The 17,180-nt window shown below is 23.7% G+C and overlaps 6 protein-coding genes across 7 annotated transcripts; 4 read left to right on the top strand and 2 right to left on the bottom strand.

The window, feature by feature from the left end:
* Positions 1–539: 539 nt before the first annotated feature.
* On the top strand, positions 540–5,786 carry LOC102672774 (ETS-related transcription factor Elf-5-like). Its single transcript, XM_006623245.2, has 8 exons — positions 540–912; positions 2,842–2,968; positions 3,143–3,388; positions 3,595–3,666; positions 3,737–3,823; positions 3,888–4,083; positions 4,161–4,311; positions 4,399–5,786. The coding sequence occupies exons 1-7, from the start codon at positions 874–876 to the stop codon at positions 4,270–4,272; spliced, it is 879 nt and encodes a 292-aa protein (XP_006623308.1). The 5' UTR covers positions 540–873; the 3' UTR covers positions 4,273–4,311; positions 4,399–5,786.
* Positions 5,787–5,928: 142 nt separating this feature from the next.
* LOC102673172 (protein arginine N-methyltransferase 3) lies at positions 5,929–8,847 on the bottom strand. Its single transcript, XM_006623248.2, has 8 exons — positions 8,525–8,847; positions 7,864–8,217; positions 7,579–7,748; positions 7,357–7,512; positions 7,087–7,274; positions 6,768–6,994; positions 6,302–6,661; positions 5,929–6,198 (listed from the first exon to the last, which is right to left on the bottom strand). Exons 1-8 carry the CDS (start codon positions 8,535–8,537, stop codon positions 6,089–6,091), a joined length of 1,578 nt encoding a protein of 525 aa, XP_006623311.1. The 5' UTR covers positions 8,538–8,847; the 3' UTR covers positions 5,929–6,088.
* On the top strand, positions 8,613–11,456 carry LOC102673039. 2 transcript variants are annotated; one of them, XM_006623247.2, is made up of 9 exons: positions 8,613–8,742; positions 9,055–9,328; positions 9,501–9,753; positions 9,830–9,958; positions 10,023–10,125; positions 10,228–10,351; positions 10,427–10,583; positions 10,659–10,787; positions 10,847–11,456. In XM_006623247.2, exons 2-9 carry the CDS (start codon positions 9,212–9,214, stop codon positions 11,020–11,022), a joined length of 1,188 nt encoding a protein of 395 aa, XP_006623310.1. In that variant the 5' UTR covers positions 8,613–8,742; positions 9,055–9,211; the 3' UTR covers positions 11,023–11,456. The 2 variants fall into 2 exon arrangements, with proteins under 2 accessions (XP_006623310.1, XP_031369888.1); XM_031514028.1 differs by having other exon boundaries at positions 9,830–9,937.
* LOC102672902 (fidgetin-like protein 1) lies at positions 11,065–13,643 on the bottom strand. Its single transcript, XM_006623246.2, has 2 exons — positions 13,288–13,643; positions 11,065–13,045 (listed from the first exon to the last, which is right to left on the bottom strand). The coding sequence occupies exons 1-2, from the start codon at positions 13,437–13,439 to the stop codon at positions 11,236–11,238; spliced, it is 1,962 nt and encodes a 653-aa protein (XP_006623309.1). The 5' UTR covers positions 13,440–13,643; the 3' UTR covers positions 11,065–11,235.
* A 722-nt stretch (positions 13,644–14,365) lies between these two features.
* On the top strand, positions 14,366–15,907 carry LOC102673830 (ataxin-7-like protein 3). Its single transcript, XM_006623253.2, has 2 exons — positions 14,366–14,846; positions 14,997–15,907. Exons 1-2 carry the CDS (start codon positions 14,630–14,632, stop codon positions 15,767–15,769), a joined length of 990 nt encoding a protein of 329 aa, XP_006623316.1. The 5' UTR covers positions 14,366–14,629; the 3' UTR covers positions 15,770–15,907.
* A 191-nt stretch (positions 15,908–16,098) lies between these two features.
* On the top strand, positions 16,099–17,119 carry LOC102673702 (replication stress response regulator SDE2). Its single transcript, XM_006623252.2, has 2 exons — positions 16,099–16,310; positions 16,403–17,119. Exons 1-2 carry the CDS (start codon positions 16,206–16,208, stop codon positions 17,102–17,104), a joined length of 807 nt encoding a protein of 268 aa, XP_006623315.1. The 5' UTR covers positions 16,099–16,205; the 3' UTR covers positions 17,105–17,119.
* Positions 17,120–17,180: the final 61 nt, after the last annotated feature.

A 17,180-nucleotide genomic window follows, 5' to 3' on the forward strand; every position in this document is an offset into this window, starting at 1 on the left:
GACGGGATTTCCTATGAGTATTATACGTACTGAATATCATACATACATTACGCCATATGTCTATTATTACGCCATATGTCTACTATTTCAATTATATATACATATACATATATATTAAAAATTCTTCTCTTTCACAATGCAAAAATTTTTTTCTTTTCTTTCAACAAAATATTATAATGTACGATATTATATAATATACATATAATTAATTTTCGAAATAATATTTTTATATATCCTAATTTTTTTATTATTCGTAATGAAATTTGATCTAATATTCATATGCAAGAGAACAATTCATATGTAATCGAAAACAACAAATTGATTCAATAGATTGATCTTGTTAGATATATACAAAATAAAAAAAAAATCACTCAGGTGTCAAATTAACTTCGGTTTTTGACTTCGTCTCAAATTCTTTGAATCTTGAAGACCGCCGCCAATGGAGTGTATCCGCAATTATTGCGTCAGCTTGCGTGAAACGAGACGCCAGTGATTGGCCAGTTTCAAAGAGCGGGAAATCCCCGTTGAAACCTGCTCTTCCGCGCTATCCGTTCCTGTGGTACTCCCGCTGACGTCTTTACCATCACCACATCGCGACCTAGCGACGCCAATCTCTTCGTCAGAAATTGAGAGACACTTCGGCGACGATCAGTATCGCGTTGTGCGACATCACCGTAAGATCACGTTGTGGTGTTTTTGATCGTTGTGTATTTGTTCTCTGTTTTCGAGTGATGCGATTTATTCACAACGTGCTATGACATACATTTATTGTTTAGTTTTGCGTAAAACGCAATAATTTATCATAGAAAATATATCATTGGAAAATAAACTTTAAAGTTTATAATTTGGTTTGACAATCAACTAATCTCGAATATGGATCTGTTCGATAATTATAATAAAACATTGGAGGAGGTAAGTTATATTATAGTGATAAAGAGATTTTGAATAATTTAAATCGTTTCGATAGAATATTTTTGCTTATTCGATATAATTCTGATTTATCTATGTTTTCTGCATTTTCTATTAAAAAAGAAGCACACGAGTTTCATGTGTTATCAATAAAAAAGTTTTTCATTGCTATGCATACGACTTTGGTATTCTTTAATAAACTTTTTAAATTATATATTTTTATATGTATTTTTATTTGATATTTGCATAAAAGAAGCGCACAATTATTAGATATTTTATAAAATTCTTTAAATTGATTCATAAATTTATACTTATAAAAGATAGCTTCTTAAATATTTTGAAATTGAAATAAAAAATTAAAGAATTATAATGTTAATTTTCGATACTTAATTAAATATAATATTAGATTTTACGGTCTAAAATAAGACAAATATTAAGACAATAATAAAATATTAGAATTCTAAGGAAATCAAATTTAAAAATTTATTAAATAATATATGACCGATTTTCAACTGAATAGTTTTAATACTAATAGATATGATATTTTATGAAAATATGAAAATAAGTATAAAATAATATTTTCTTGTTAAGACTTTATTTTTAAGAATATTCTATTAGAACATGTTTAGTATATAATTAATCACTTAATGAATTTTCAAATTCGATTTCCTCGAAAATGATATCTTAAAAATACAAAGAAATTTTATTTTACAATTTTCATAAAATAATTTATCATTATATAAGAAATTAGCTAAATAAATCTATATTTGACTAATTTTCAAATGATATTTTTTTTTCGAAAACGATGCATCAAATATAATTTTATTATTGTTGATTTTCGTCTTATTTTAAGCCATAGAACGTCCCTGACTCCATTTGTACCATGAATTACGAGACATTTTAAATACACGTGTATATACGTATACGTGTATAAATATTTATATATTTAACGTATTAAACAAAAAGAATGCTAAAGGAATTTAAAATGCAAAAAATGTTTAGATATACGTTAAATGATTAATGATTTTTAAATAATTTTTTTTATTTTTTTTTTTTTTAAGAATTCTATACAAAAAATAAAACTTGAGTGTCTATATTCAATAAGTATTCACACTTTGGTACGAAATAAACAGATTGTAGATTTAACGAAATGATTTGTGAAAGCAATAAAATGTCGATTTTACGAAATAATATTTCTGACGATATCGTATCAGTTTTTATTGACACAGAAAATAGTTGCATAAACATTGATATAATTAATTACAATTCATGATTGAACAAGACGATCGATATAAAATTTTTGAAACAATCTTTCAAAAAAATAATAAACAGTCTAAAATTTTAAGTAATATGTGCAACAATATTTTTTTTTGAATCGAATATTCAAGAAATAGAAAAAAGTATGATAAAGATATGTCATGGGAAAAAATTTATAAATATATAATATAATATAATATCTGTAAATAAAATACAATTATCATTTATATTGATATTAAATTATGATAAATTATTGATTTAATTGTGATTGGACTACACTATTGTACATAATTTACAATATTAATTTAAAATATTATTTATAATAAAAAATTATCATTTATCATATGCTTGATTATAATATATGTTCAAAATACATAGTATTTAAAAAAAGAATAATGAATAATTTGAAACAATGGCCTGTGATTACTTATTATAAATTATTAATATCCATTCAACACAGATATTGCATTAAGGATCAAGATATAAATATAAAATATGTATTTTCATTGAGCATGCATATAAGCCAGTCTGAGAAAACGAGATTGTTGTGATCTCGTTTTTTTTTTAGTCTTTGATAAAAAAAGATGAGACGCTTAAAGACACCAACAAGGTCATTAACGCAGAAACTCGATTTCATTTCGGATTTACTTGTCATGTAATACGTTATATTTGCAGGTATACCCTTCGCTTTTTTATCCAAACGAAGACGATGATCATTCTGTACTGGATATGGACACTCTGGTCACATTAAAAACTAATGCTACACGTAGTTATGAACCTGTCCGAAAAAAATTTTATTTTGGTAATTGATAAAAAGAATTATTTTGTTTGACCAGTATTGTATATTTCCAATATACAATAGTTTGTTATAATGCTATTTAATGTGATTCTCTTTTATTGTTATAAGAGATTATATATTTCAATACGTGTATTCTTTATCTTTAACCTTATGTTTTTGTTTTGTTATATGATCTAGGTGATGAAAATAATGAGATCGATGGTACCGGCTGGTTATACAAACCTACTAAAAACTGGTGTCAAGAGGAAACAATAAATTGGTTGATGACTGCAGCATCTACAATTGGACAACCATATAGTCTAATTCAACATAGTCTTGCGGTACCAGGAAACGAATTGATCACCTTCACTAAAGACGATTTTAAGGCTCACGATCCCACATACGGAGATAAGCTCTATGACTTACTCCCTCCTCAACATATGTGTACGTATGCATACCTTATGTATGTATGTATATAATTATTACGCAAATATCAATAATAAAAATATTAAACACTTATAAACAATCAAATTATATTAATTATAAATTATATATATGAAATATTATTTTTTTTGTATTTTAATTATTTATTTAGAAAACATTATATAAATATAAGATATAATTATTAAAAAGAATTTGTATAATTGCAGTTTCACCACTTGATACCATTCATCCTCATTTCGAGGACGAATATACGCGAATTAATTCCAGTAGTACATCAGGTATGAATCTTTTGAATTGTTAAATATAATTTTTTTTATAGTAGATTATTTAAATTTTTTGTTTTTATAGATGCAGAATCAGATAATAATAGTATTGACGTTTCCACTACTAAACGATCGCCGGGTAGACCAAGAATATTAAAACCAAAAAAAAATTGTAAGTATTGTATGAAATATTTTTTAATTTAATAATATTAATATATGTAATGATATTTATATAGCTACCAGCCAAGGAAAGCTTTGGGAATTCATTAGAGACTTGTTACGTAATCGCGAAACATGTCCAAGTTTAATCTGTTGGGAAGATTATTCTCAGGCAAAATTTCGATTCGTTAAAAGCGACGAAGTCGCAAAACGATGGGGTTCAAGAAAGGGAAATACAAAAATGACATATGAAAAATTGAGCCGAGCAATGAGGTAATTTTTTAAATATTTATGTAACATTTAATTTAATAATAAAAAACATGAGATTTTCATATAAAAAATTTTTTCAGGTATTATTATAAAAGTAAAATCTTTCAACCCGTACTTGGTAAAAGATTAGTTTATCAATTTGGACCAAATGCAAAAGGTTGGCAAACTGACAATCCGAACTTTCGGCGTTAAAAATTTAGGATTTCATTTTTTGTAAAAAATGTACAAAAAGTAAGAGTAATTTTTATGTTCTATTATGAATATTGTACACAAGATATGTTATAAAATTTAAAAAAAAAAATAATTCTTTTTGTATAGATCTGTAAATGTATTTTTGATACCAGATAAGAAATTGAAGTATTTTGATAGTGAAATGAAGTGATTTAAAATGAAGCGTTTAAAATATCGATAATTATAAAAGACTAAGAAAAAATGGATCTAGTATTATAGATAATATACACTGATTAGATTTAAATAATCTAAAGAAAGGTATGAATGAATAAAAATGTCGAGATTTTTCACATTTTTATACGTATGATTGATTATGAAAATACGTGATAGGCGAAATGTGAGTACGAATTAATTTAGTCTCATAAGATTGTTTTTCAATTTATTTGATTTTAAGCATATATCATAATAGTTTATTTTACATAAAAAGTATACATATTATAATCAAGAAAGGCAATAATTCTTTGACTTATGATCAAATAAATTTATGATTACTTATTTTTATATATCACAGAGTTGTGTATTACATACCTTAATCTGGAAGCATAAGTACTTTTTAAATTGGACCTGGATTATAAATAAGATGCAGGCCAATTTCAAAAAAAGGAAATTAAATTATGAATTCTTAAGCAATAGATCATCATTAAATTTTTTTTCCTAAAATAATTTTAAAGGAATCCCAGAAAAAGTAATTATATTATTTTCTTTATGAATTATGAATTCAGATAAAAAAACGAATTTCAATTTATATTAATTAATTTTTTAGTTTCGTTAATGATTAATTATTAGGTGTGGATACTTATTCTATAGCACATGCAAGAAAGCTGGCAAATATATTTATATTTTTAAAAAATTCTGGACGATTTGATTAATGATTAATAAATATATAATAATATTAAATATTAAACTTCAAGATATATAATACCGCGACGGAAGAAGATATGCCAGTAACAAGCATGCATTTTTTTTTTTTAATTCTTTAAAATTATTTATATATTATTGGATTATATCTAATTTGAGCGAACTTGAAATCGTTGTTTGTATAATAAATATATGTATAGTAATAAGAACCACGATTGCAGTTATTAACTTGATTATTTTTAAATATATGCATTTAAAGAAATATTACTCAAACGAAATATTTATGCAACCAGGAGGTATATACTTAAATATTTTTGTTACTATTATTTGAAAATTATTTTTATAATTTTAATTGGAAAAGCTGACATATCACTTTTGAAACTACATAAAACGTTAATTTTATAATCAATTATGTATAACGTCAGCAATTATCAAAAAGGCACAAATCGTAAATAATTTCTACTTTAAAGTACGCATTAGCGGCTGTGTTTGATATTCATATTGATATTGATAAGAATGTATTTATGTAAGATAACTTACAGAAACAATCAAATGTGATCTTTGGTTTATATATATATATAAAAAAAATATAATATATAATAATATTAAAAATTCTACAAAGACTTCATATTTATTTTCATTATTGCAGGAATTAAAACTTTTAATATGTATGAAATTATATGATTTCTATAATTTTAAAAGAATTTAAAATATAAATCACAATATCATAAAAAATAGCATATCGAACGATTTTTTCTATTTTTTTAAACTGTGTTCCATCTATTATTACTTTTAACAATAATCGTTAATAGTTTTATAGCAAGCTGGACCCTATGTATTTATTTGTTTCTTTTTGTCTTATTTTTTTTCTTTTGGCACTTATATCTATTAAATGGACTTCAAAATGAATATTGATTACTTATTCTAAATAATAAACTTGACTGATATTCTTAATCTGAATTGTAATCATAAGTCCTCGAATATCTCTAACATGTCTACGACAGATTAATTTACCGCATAAAATTTCTCCTATAAAAAAATTTTTATATTTATTTATATTTATATTATTTATATTATTTATATTATTTATATAATAATTAATAATTTGTAGTTTAATTTTTATTTAATTTACCTTCGGTAATGCTAATAGGTTCGCTCAATGAAAATACTGTTTGTTTCCAATGCGTTGGAGGCGAATAAGGTCCTGTACTAAAATGTACTGGATTATCCAAATCAAAAAAGATATCAAAATAGCCAACAATTGCAGTCAATGATCCAGTCTTTTTTACTTTGAATTCAAAAGGTGACGAAAAATTTACACAATCTTTCGTTACTTTATACAAATCGAATGTTTGAATTTCTACAATGCTAGTTATTAATTCCTCAGCATTACAAATTTCTATGCTTGGTTCGCGTACAACTTCGGCTTTCATGCAACTCATTTTAAAACCATACACATTAGACCAATAATCAATAAGTTCGACGTATCTTCCTATAAAAATTTATGAAAATTCAAAATTTAATTTTTTATTTAAAAAATAATGAATAAAATATACAAATCGAAGATATTATAATTCTATTATGCAAAAAATACATACTTGTATCTCCACTTCCTACAATACTAAGTGTACATTTATTAGGAAGAAGTATTCCACCAGGAGTTAAATAATTATCTCTTGCATATATCACGGTATCTAACATACCCTCAAATAGAAGAAAATATCCCATCCATTCAGATACAATTGCATCTACTTTATCTTCATCAAGATTAATGTCTTCCAATCGACCTTTTTTTATAGTGATAATATCACTTAAATTGTTCTCTCTATATTACATTACAAAGGGTATTGTTAAATTGATATTAAAAATATTATTTTTATAGGTATATTTATATTCTCATATAAATATTTTATTTACCTCACTATATCTATAGCATGGTATATTACATCTGATTGATCAACACTAATTACTTTACGACATCCAGTTTTTGCTGCAAACATAGATAAAATGCCAGTTCCACAACCAACATCTAATATCACACAATTATTAAATCTATTCGCATTTGTTAATAATGCATCTCTATAACTTTCTGTTCGTACTTTGTCCTATAAAAAAATTATAGTTATTATTAAAAAAAATTGTACATATTATGTACATATATTAAAAAAATAAAATCGATATACTTACTGTTAACATCTCATGATGTATAGCAAAATGACTATATGTATTAAAATAACCTTTATCAATATTACAATTAGAATTTCCAGAAGAACTAAAAGTATTTTCATCTAAATCACTATCTAGGACCAATTTCTGTGCTTTCTCTGTCATTTCATCTATTTGCTAGAATTATATATGATTTTATAACTATTATATTTAATATAAAATATCAAATTTTATTATAAATACCTGTTTTGCTAAAAAACATGCTAATTCACGTTGTTCTAATTGTGCTCTAAGTGTTTGTATTGTTCTTTGTAATTCAGCAAAATGTGCTTCAGATAATGTAACACAACCATTCTCTGAATTTACTGTATATGCAATAGGTTTTGTTGTTTTTTCCTCCATATCTTCAATATCTTTATATATAATAAAATTTATATATAATATAAATAGTAAAATTTATATATAAAAATAATAAAAAAATTATTAATTTATAAAAATTATTTTTATTGAATTTATTTATATTTTTACCAAACATTAACCAAGGATCATCTTCTATAACAGGTCTTAAATATTCTTCGCTTTCCCATGTTTTTATGTTTAATGCATTTAATTGGTCAGACAAAACATTTTTATGTCTAATAAAATTAATTAATTTAATATATGAATAAGTATCTAATGAATGTTTAATTATGAAGTTTTTTAAGTCAAATCTATGTGAAGCTACAAGATGTTCTAATGCCATAGAAAAATTATTATATATTTCATTACAAAAAAGGCACGGTATAGATTCAAAATCTTCTGTTATTTCATCCCAATCATCACCACTATCATCATCAGTTGTTTCATCCATTTCACAATTATAATCACATTTTGAAGAAATGGCTAAAGAATGAAAAATATTAAAAGAAATTAATTTTATAAAATATTTTTTGTATTAAATATTAAATGTTAATAAAAATTTATAATATAATATCAATAATATTAATAAATAGATTTATTTTATTATTTATAAAATTATTGAATAAATTTTAAAATATTTATGTAATTTTATAATTTATTTTTAAATTAAATAAATATATAAAATAAAAATTTAATATAATACAATATATGACTGATAATTATAAATATTTATTTATTTTATGTCATATATATTAACAAATATAAATTAAAAAATATTATTTCTTATTACCTTGATCAGTCATTTTGCAATTAATACACAAAATAGTATGCAACAATTATTCGTGTAGAAATAAGATTGTTTCAAATTTTCAAGGTTAGAGATTCCATTCATCCATACACGTGTCGAGGTAAGCAAAACTTCTGACTTAATGTCAAATCCATATTCTTTATATCGTATCACGTCTTAGCCAATAAAAACTTTTTGGAATAAGTGATCCTCTTTAAATTGTAATTTAATATTTATTGATTTCGTCTAATAATAAATGCTCTTGACCTTTTTTTTTTATTTTCTTGGTAAATCTTATAAAGAATTTGGAATATCTTTCTTATTATGTTACGAAATTTATATATATATATATATATATATTACAATATAAATTCTGTTATTTTCAAAATAAAATGATTCTTATAAATTTATAAAAGTTTTCAAACAAATTATAATTTTTAAAAAGCTAAATATAATAATTTAAATAGAATTATTAATTTTATATAATTTTTTTAATAAAACAATTATTTCAAAAATTTTCAAAATTGTTTCAGATGCAACAATGTTACATCGGAAATAGATAATAATCAAAAACAAAAAAGATATATTTATAGAACTTATAGACCGGAAATATATAATAATCCGAATATCTTATACATACACATTTTATTTAGATGTATTTGATTTGTTTGATTAAAACAAAATACGATAATGATTTTCTCTGTAGAAATATGGGAACATATATTTACATATATAGATCCTGTATCACTTACACATTTGAAAATAATTTGTAAATGTTGGAAGCAAATTATTGATAAAATGTTAAAGGTAAATAATATATAATAATATAATATATATAACTTTTATTACAGTTTTAATTTATTTATTGAATGTCTAAATGTATATTTGTGTATCTATATATACATTGTTATAAATGTTTAATCTATAATATGCATTAAATATAATTTATTTAATTTTTTAATTATTCTTCTATGTATAGGAAAGTACTTTATGGTATAAATTATGCAAAAATAAAATTCCTGAACATTATTGGACTATTTTATGCGAAACATTAAATCCAAATAAATTTTATACTAATTTTCATGAAAAACATGATGCTAAATTTTGGATGGCTATGTATAAATTGTGGATTAAATGTAAAAATATGATAAAATGTAATACACAAATTACATGTATTGAACCAGATTTAAAAAATCATCCTTTAGAATATATCACTTGTATAGATACATCAGGTAATATGTTGACAATATTAAATTGTTAATTTAATTTTAATTTAAATGTTTAATTTTTATAACTAATATCTTTTAGAAAGTTTTTTAGCAGTAGGAACATCTGAAGGATTTATTTATTTTTATAATATTTGCAATTTAAATGCAAATGTAAAGTATATAATTGATCATATGGAATACATAAAAAGTATACAATTTTGCAGAGATGGTAATTACAAATTTTAAAAAATAAATTTGATAGAAACTTTTAATCAATTGCTTATATTTCATAGAAACAAATATCATTTGTATATCTTGTTCTATAAATAATCATGTAAACTTTTGGGATATGAATACATTGAAGATAATTAATAAAACACATGGAAAGTTAATTTGGTATGATTTAAAGGAAAACTATAATTAATTTGGTATGATTTAAAAGAAAACTATAATTAAAATAATTAATTTAATCATTAATAAATAATAAATATTTAATAGCACAAGTTACAGTTATTGCTATACTGCTATGCATAACATAATAAGTATTGAAGGATCAATACCAAAAACAATATTTCAATTTGGTTCAGATAGTATAATTACTATGGGTGCAGATAATAATAAAGTAATAATAATGAAAAAATTATAAAAAAATTATAATTTGTAATTTTATCATTTATATTAAAATGTTACAACTTAGGTACTTTTTTATACGGAAAGAGGATATTATGTAAATTTAAAACTAGATGAAAAAAATCTAGAAAAAAAAAATTATACTCTTACATATATTCAGCCACCAAATATTAGAATTCGTCAATATTATACATTTAAACCAAATATAATTGCCTGTATTACAGGTAAGAAATCAATTATATTAAATAGATATAATTATATAAAATTAATAAAATATTTTAATAATGTAAAAATTATAGAATATGGATATTTGGGTTTTCTAATAGAAGGAAAAGAATGGAAAATTCACAATCTATTTCCTATTTTACATGGTGAACCTACAGCAATTTTAGTATATGGTCATATACTTATTTTAGGATTAAATTCAGGTAATCTTTTCATAAATTTTTAGTAATTTCTTTTATATTTTTAAAATTTTTTTTTTTAGGAAATGTACATATATATTATATAGACGATTTTGAAGCAATTAATTTTGATATTCTTAATTCAAAAAAGTTGAGTCTTGGTTCCACAGCTGTTATTTCATTAAATATAATGGTCTGCATTGAAGAATATTTAATTATTGGTTATAGCAATAAAATTTATATTGTTAATTTTGTTTGATATATAATTTAATATAAAAATATGAAAAATAATGTAAAATTTTTTGCAAATCAAATTTATTTATAATACGTATTTATAATACATAAAAGTCTAAGTTCTTTATTGAAAAATTGGAAAGTTATTGATTGTATTAATATCTTTAATAAGTATTTTTGTTAAAAAAATTTCTGATACAAAAATATATTTTGATATTAATTTTGATAAAAACATGAATTATGTTTTGTAATTTAGTGCTGTCCCAGTTCCATATATAGCGTCCCATTCAACATAAGTTGTTAGACTTGATTCTGATACACTAGAACGAACATGTATTAAGGCTTCCTTGAAATCATCAATTGTTACCTGCCTGACATCTTCTTTTTTAATATTTTCTAATTGACTAAATGGAATGCTTCTAATTGGTCCCATGCTAGCTTCTTTACATAAATTTGACATATCAGCTCCAGAATATCCTTTTGATTGTTCAGCTATATTATTTATATCTTCTTCATTAAGATTATGTGAAATAGTTACTAATAAATTATTTATAATTTGTTTACGAGCTTGAAATTCTGGTAGAGGAACATAGAGTCTTTTAACGAGTCGTCTACGTGCTGCCTCATCTAATTCATGTGGTCTATTTGTTGCTCCTACAATTAAAATACGGTCTTCATCAGCAGTAGCAGCTCCATCCAATTGTACTAAGAACTCGGTTTTTAATCTTCTAGAACTTTCGTGTTCGGTTTCAGATCTTTGAGTAAGCAATGAATCTATTTCATCCACAAAAATTACTGATGGCTGATAAACTCTAGCAACAGCAAATAACGCTCTAACCATTTTTTCTCCTTCTCCTATCCATTTTGATGTTAAAGAGCTAGCAGATATTGAAAAAAAAGTTGATTTACTTTGTGATGCTATACATTTTCCTATAAGTGTTTTTCCTGTACCTGGAGGACCAAACAATAAAATTCCCTTTGGAGGCCTTCGTAAACCAGTAAAAATATCAGGTCTTAACATAGGATATACAACTACTTCTTTTATGATTTTTTTGGCATATTCTAAACCAGCTATATCATCCCAACAAATAGTTGTCTTTGAATCCATTATTTCATTTTTTATTAGTTCAACCATTTTTGGTTCTACATTTTTTAACCTTTCATCTTCTACTTCCATTGTGTCAATCTCATTATTGTACATGTTTTCCAGAATTTTTTCTTTTTCTCGCTTAAAAGGACAAACAAATTGAGAATTAACTGATACTTTTCCACCTAAAGTTTTTTTTTGCATTGATTTATTAGTTTTCATTTGCACATTTAGTTCATCTCTAGCTGTTTTGAAAAAGTTTATTTTAGGTTTTGCAATATTAAAATCTTCTTCATTATGTTGAACAGACATTTGTGACTTTAATTTCATATGATTTCTATAAAAATTCAATGATTCATGATTATTTTTATATGTTTTAGATGAATCTTCTTTTTCAAATTTAAAATGTGATTCAGGCTCATATTTAATAGATCTTTGTTGGACGTAATTCTGATTTTTTTGATTTATAGAATGAGATTTAGGTTGTTTATTAAAACTTATTTGTGCACTAATATTTTCATCTACAGAATTATTGGATGAAAATGATGAAGACTTCTGTTCTTCAAAGTACATATTATTTTCAATTTTTCCCTTAGAATTTGTATTTAAAGATTGACTAAAATTTTGTTTTGTTGGAATACTAACTTTTCTGTTTCGTATTACAATTTCTTTATTTTTCCATGTATTTATAATATTTTCTATATGTCTATTATTAAATAATTTTCCATGACATGACAAAGTATTCTTTGCATTGTCTTGACAAGATAAAGGTTTTATAAAACTTAATGCTGTATCTATATCATACAAACCTGATTTCCATTTTTGAGGATTATTATTGATTTTTGATGTTTGTAATTTAAATTGTTTCCAATAATTATTTATACCATTTTTATTTTCCATTAAATCTTGATAATCTTCTAAGCTTCTTTGAAGTAAACAAGCTGCCATATCTTCTGATTCACTATAAAATAAATAAAAAATGATTCGTTTATTTATATATATTATATATATTATTATTATATATTATTTAAATCTTTAAGAAATAATTTATCTATTTATTTGTTTAAATAATATCTTTTATGAATTTATTATTTATTATTTATATTTATTATATATTTATATTAATTTATTTATATATATTTATTATTTATATTATTTATATTATTTATTATTTATACTCATGGAAAATTTTATAGAACTTACTATTGTTTTGCTGTTAAATATTTCATAGCAAAACATCTTCTTTCTATATCTACAATTTCTGTATCATCTTTATTATTTTTTGAAAATTTTAAAATATGATACGCAGCTAAGAAATTATTCTTTTCTTTATTCATTTCTACATTTGTAGCCATATTTACACTTGAAAATTATTATAATTTATATTAATATAATTTTTAATTAATTTTATTTAATTGTTTATCATATTTACAATATAAACACATATTCCCATTTATTACTTTTCCCGCTTGAATGCGATAATACACATAAGATACATGTGTATGTGTATATAAACAAGAAAAATGAATAAAGATAAAGATAAAATAAAAATTGGCGAATCAGCGCCATCTCTAGAATGTTGCAAATAAAAATAATATAGAAGAAAAGCAAATAATAAGAGAAAGACAGAGATAGAATAAGAAAATAGCGTCATTTCTTAAATGTCACATTTCTTCAAAAATATCTCAAAAGATGGCATTAATGATCAATTCTTTATTTTTGTTTTCTTTTTATTATTTACTTTCCTTGTTTATATTAATTTCACTTGAGAGATGGCGCTGATTTGTCTTTGTTCTTGATTTACAACTTTAAATAATTTACAGGATGTACGTTCAATTGAACTTTCATCATTTCTTTTTCAAAATTATAAAATACACTTTGATCATTAATGTAAAAAGAATAGATATTACATTTTCCTGTGTTACAATTTATTTCTAGGAGTTATCTTAACGATTTTGTAAAATATAACATATATGATATAACGCAAAATATCATTTAATGTAATCATTTAATTTAATGACAGTGATAAAATTTAAATTCTACAACAAAATATTTATTTTATTTTTTTATTTGCAATTTTATTTGAAGTTTATAGTTCCAGTTTTAATCATTAATAATGTAATCTTATTTTGCATTAGTAATATTGATAATTACTAAAAAGGTAAAGATATCTTAATATCCTCTCCTACAGGATAAAAAATATATTGAATGTTAAATCTATTTTATACTTCATCTATGATTATAATTTTACTTAACCATCCGTAGATAATATAGATAAATATTCCACTTTCGGTTGTCAGCATTAGTAATGTATATGTCAGATATCACTTTGCAATAAGTTTTCATATTCACATGTCGAAAAATAATTTCTTATAAGAATACCTATTAATAATAATAATAATCCAATCGCAATAAATTAACACGTTTAATTTGATTAGTATATTTCAAACAAAAACTAAAAAATATATACATATGTTAAGTGAAACTGTCATCTCAAAATTGTAAACAGAACGAGATTACAATATATGATTATTCGACACTTAAAATGTCTGTAACTGAAGAAAGAATTCAAGAATTAAATAGACGATTTTTAGAATTTATGAGTAAAAGTGAGAATGTGGAATCAGCAACCAAAGAAATTTATGATGATCTTCTTGATGAAGTATTAATGGGATTTGTTTTCGATGTACATCGAACTACAAAAACTGGTAGTTCAGATGTAGAAGAAGGTATACCTGATGACGAATCGTACGCTATTGTAGGTAAGTGAAATAATAAAAAGACATTAAAAATTTTAATAATTATAATTTCTTAAATCAGGTTATGTTTATTTATTAAATAAAATATTTCTATTATAAAAATTAATTATTATTTTTATATAATTTTTATTTAATTTAACATTTTTTTTGAAGATTCTCCAGGGTTGGATGTCTTTGGTCAACATCCTGTTAAAAAATCCCAGGAATGTAATTGTCCAAATTGTGATAGAGGAGTTGCTGCCTGTCGTTTTGCAACTCATTTAGAAAAATGTATGGGTATGGGACGAAATAGTTCGCGAATTGCATCAAGACGTATAGCAAATAATTCAAAAGATCTCAGTAATTTCAGTGGTGTTATAAGTGATGATGATGATGATGTTGATTGGAGTTTAAATAATGATAAGCGTAAACGCAGAAAAGACCGTAATGGTATTAAAAGAACAAAGCAACAAAAAAATAGCCAAAGAAATGGTGAAACTATAAATGAACATATTCATAGTAGTAATGAAAATTCCCCATCAAATTATGAAAATATGTCCTTGGAAGATAAAAGGATTCTATTGACTCAAATTTGTGGAGTAATATCGGAGCATACAAAAAAATTATGTACACGATCTATGCGATGTCCACAACACACAGAAGATCAAAGGAAAGAAATGAGAGCAAATTTAGAATCTGGAAACAACATACAACCTAGTCAAGATAATCTTCATGTTGATGTAGATACTTATGAAGAAGGAGATGGACAAAACTTAAGAGAAGCATTAGCGCGTTGGGATCGCGAAGAATCAAGTCATTCGAGTCCAGCAGATTCTACATCTACTACATCGACATCTTCAATAAGTAGAAAACGAGAAACAAAATCGAAAGGCAAAGGCAAAGGTTCCAAACGTGATCGTGGATCGCCTATTTCACAAGGAGATTAAAATAGTTTGCTTAATTTATTTTTTAATTCTAAGAATTTTCTAACAAGAAAATTTATGTAATAATAATGTTCCTATGCATTGTATAAAGCTTCAAGAATATATTATCCCAAACAAAATATAAATTAAAAAAAAAACCTTTTTAATTTTGTTTTATGCTCAATAGATTTCAAAATACTTGTAATTTAAATATGCATAAAAATTATTGTACATATATTATTATACAGTATATAACCAATGAGTGTTTCATTGCTTTAATGTTGAGAGGCGCTGCATTCTGCAAATTCGGAACGTTAATTCATTTATATGTATGATTCATGGTTATATACATAGTTATATATATATGCCGCCATTTTCTATTAAATATTATTTGACGCGAAGTTATCGTATGTGTAAGATTAAAATAATAAATAATTTTAAATTATATTATTAAATAAAGATGTTAAATGTACAAATAAGTACTGCTTCTGGGGTGAAACAAATTCTTACTGTCGAAACTCCATTTAAAATTCAAGAATTATATGATTACATTGAAGGATTAACGGTATGCGATCATTTAACCTAATTATATTTAATATAATTTATTTAATAAAGAACAAATTCTTTAATGGTAATTTATATAAAACCTTATTGCAGGAAAACTTTTACATTATACATAATGGAAAACTCATTCATGAAAATGCCATTTGCTATAATGGTTATATTTCTATTGTACCACGATTATTTGGTGGAAAAGGAGGATTTGGTTCTATGCTACGAGCAATTGGTGCACAGATTGAAAAAACTACAAATCGTGAAGCTTGTAGAGATTTAAGTGGACGTAGACTTCGCGATATTAATGAAGAAAAAAGGTTAAAAGCTTGGATCGAAAAACAAGGAAAACGAGAAGAGGAAGCTGCAGAACGTAAAAAGAAAAAATTGGAAAGATTATGTGCTGAACCTAGACATGAATTTAAAGATCAAACTTACGAACGTGAAAGGTCAGTTCTTACAGAAAGAGTTGGAGATGCAGTTGAAGAAGGCTTTAAAGCTTCTACTTCTGGAATAAAAAGAAAATATGATGAAGAATTTAAACCAAATAAAAAGAAAATTTTATTAGATATAGATATTGATTCAGATGAATTAGATAGTTCTGATGAAAGTGATGAAGATGAAAAAATATCTATTGGAATAATTAAAAATGCAGAATTATTATCAAACGATAGTGGACATTCAAGTGATGAAAGTGGACAAATTACAAAAGATAAAAATGAAATAAAAACAGGACATTTAGAAAATGTTGACAATGAAAGTGATAATAAAATTTTAAGTATAGCTGAAGATAAAAAAAATTTTTAAAGAAATTAAAATCTTAATCTTTTAAATTTTATTTTACCAGTAAATGCCTTGAAGTATTTATAATATATATATATAT

The sequence above is a fragment of the Apis dorsata genome, unplaced genomic scaffold, assembly GCF_000469605.1.
Source record: "Apis dorsata unplaced genomic scaffold, Apis dorsata 1.3 scaffold_859, whole genome shotgun sequence".
Lineage (NCBI taxonomy): Eukaryota > Metazoa > Arthropoda > Insecta > Hymenoptera > Apidae > Apis > Apis dorsata.